This window comes from Solanum tuberosum, unplaced genomic scaffold, assembly GCF_000226075.1.
Source record: "Solanum tuberosum cultivar DM 1-3 516 R44 unplaced genomic scaffold, SolTub_3.0 scf00184, whole genome shotgun sequence".
Classification (NCBI taxonomy): domain Eukaryota; kingdom Viridiplantae; phylum Streptophyta; class Magnoliopsida; order Solanales; family Solanaceae; genus Solanum; species Solanum tuberosum.
The window spans coordinates 1222839-1225379 of record NW_006239109.1 but is presented as its reverse complement, the minus strand read 5'-3'; the positions used below and the strand labels follow the sequence as shown (position 1 = coordinate 1225379).

At 34.2% G+C, this 2541-nt stretch overlaps 1 protein-coding gene across 1 annotated transcript; it reads right to left on the bottom strand.

The window, feature by feature from the left end:
* Window positions 1–112: 112 nt before the first annotated feature.
* On the bottom strand, window positions 113–2173 carry LOC102598644 (probable transcription factor KAN4). The gene is made up of 4 exons (XM_006354902.2): window positions 1447–2173; window positions 1296–1372; window positions 988–1024; window positions 113–737 (listed from the first exon to the last, which is right to left on the bottom strand). The coding sequence occupies exons 1-4, from the start codon at window positions 1889–1891 to the stop codon at window positions 598–600; spliced, it is 699 nt and encodes a 232-aa protein (XP_006354964.2). The 5' UTR covers window positions 1892–2173; the 3' UTR covers window positions 113–597.
* Between the last annotated feature and the right edge of the window lie 368 nt (window positions 2174–2541).

Here is a 2541-nt window from a genome sequence, read left to right as displayed (position 1 = left end):
ATCCGCCCCCCGCCCCCCCCCCCCACACACACACACAAAAAAAACATTTATTATGAAACGAATTGAGTAACAATGCGAAACACCATTATGTACACAAATAAATTCCACGGTCAAGGCATTTTTGGTTGTGCATGTCTGCTTCCCCCTCCAATTGATTATTAATTTATCCACATGATGCTATTAATTACTTCACATAGTATTATGCTATATATAACTATATATACATGCCTTAAAACAGTTGTCCACAATACTATATTTAAGAATTCGTTAACTAAGAAATTAGCAACTGACAATTTTTATCGTTTGATAGACAACTTCTACCATTAAATTTATTTAACGATAGATTAACTATTACCAACAAGTTATTTAGTAACAGATTAACCACGAATTTCATTATTGATTGATATACCTAGGTTGGTCCTTATCTATTTCATATGCGTACATGTCAGTAACCCATTAATATATATAGTAGAGTAGTAGCTTGTTTTCCAATTTGTAATAATGGAAGATATGAAAATGTTTGTAGCATATAAATGTAATATAATAATTTCAAACAAAGTCAGAAGATAATAAAAAGTCATATAGTTGCAAATGCACTCACCTCAAATGAGACATATTTTGTGATATGGTACTTGGTTGTGATAATGCATCAATCTCCTCAAAAGATTTTTCGTATTCACCATTATTAATCCCATTGTTTTGGTTCAAAAATATCTTAATTTCTCCCTGCCCTTTAGCTGCAAATTAACAAGCAAAGAGCATGAATTAATTAGCGACAGACAAATTCTATAGTACTTAAACAACAATAGTCACCCCTAATCCGATTTAGCATCGGATTATCAAAAGATTCTAATAGCTAGGAGCAATTTAGCGACAAAATTCGTTTTATGAAAATACAAAATGTCAAAGCTTGCAAACAAAAAGAATGATGGAAGTGAAAAGTACTATGGGCTCCCTTTAGGATATGAAAAATTCCACATATATTACCTGTAGCTTTGTCAGTGCTCTTCACTGTTCTATACATCTGCATGAAAACCCACATAAAAAAATATTAGATGAAAAAGTCTACATTTCTAAGATTACTTCTTTAGATGCCTTTTTGTCCTAACCCCTTTGTACTACAAATTCTCCAACACCCCACCCCACCCAAATATTGATCACATGGTTTTTTGCAGTGTAAAAATACAAAATATCCATAGCAATCAATTAAAGAGATCTATTTTTTCTTCTTACATTCAAAATACTATTGATTAGAAAATAATTCTAGTAGCTCAGCTGGTTGGTTGGTTACGTACCTGTAAGTGACTCTTCACATGAGCTAAGGTTAGATCTTTCACATTCATCAACTCTAGCACGGATTTTGGTGTTGCTCCTATAAAATTAAAATTTAGGTTAATTTAAACAACAGTTGAAGTCAGCTATATGAATTCTCACTGTTCGACTTACGTTCATGTCCGCCTAGGAGCTGAACGGCATGAACAAAATGAGCATGAAGAGTTGAAGTCCATCTCATTCTCGGAGCTCTAACGCTTCTTTTCACTCCACTAATCAATCTCGAACTTCTCTTGAACTCGCGCCCGTATATTTGTGGCTGATAATGCTGATGATGATATTGAAAATTTTTATTTATTGGTACTTGCCCGAACCCTAAACTTAGGGTTGGTTCAAAAGACGGAATAAAAGGAAGATTAAACACTTTTTTGATCTCCGGATGAAAAAAACCGGTATTTTCATGGCTCAAATCGCTTCCTCCACTAGCACTGCTACCCGAATCTGTCGTGGAATCGAATCTCACCTCTTCTTTAAACTGATTACTTTTTAAAATAGAAGATGGTAAGCTGATCTGTAAAGAAAGATCAGGGACCGTCGAAAGTACTGTATCCGTTGTCATATCGATTTTGAACTGAAAAAAGGGAAGTTTTAATTTTCTTGAAAAGAGAGAAAATCAAAGCTTAAAGGTTTATGTGTTGTGATTATATCATGAGTACCTTATGATTTGCATGTATTCATGTGTATAAAAAGGAAGGGTTCAGAATAGGCTTTTTGTTAAAGAAAAAGGTATATAGGGGGTTATAGGGATAAGAACATAAAAGTAGAAATGTGAAGAAGAATAGTAGAGACTATTTGTAATCTCTAGTCAATATAAAGTAAGAGGTTTTCTTGGGAGTTTGAATCTGAATAAATTAAAGCAAAGGAATTGTATTTAAGAATAGAGAAAGAAGGATCAATATTACACCTTTAATTAATGGGAGAAGGGACAGATTTACCCCCGAACTTTAATAAATGGTACGTCTATGCCCTCCGTTATACTTTCCGTCCACATAAGCCCATGCCGTCCAATTATAGGTACACACATACCCCTCTCACTAACGACACCCTCATTTTTTACACATGTCTTAAATCTATTGAACTACCCGTTTGACCTTTCTTTTTAACCCATAAACCAACTACCCGCCCCATAAACCCAATACCCACCCAATTTCCTCTAAAAGGAATCCTAATTAAAAGACCCAGAATATGATGTTGAAATTGTTGGTGGTG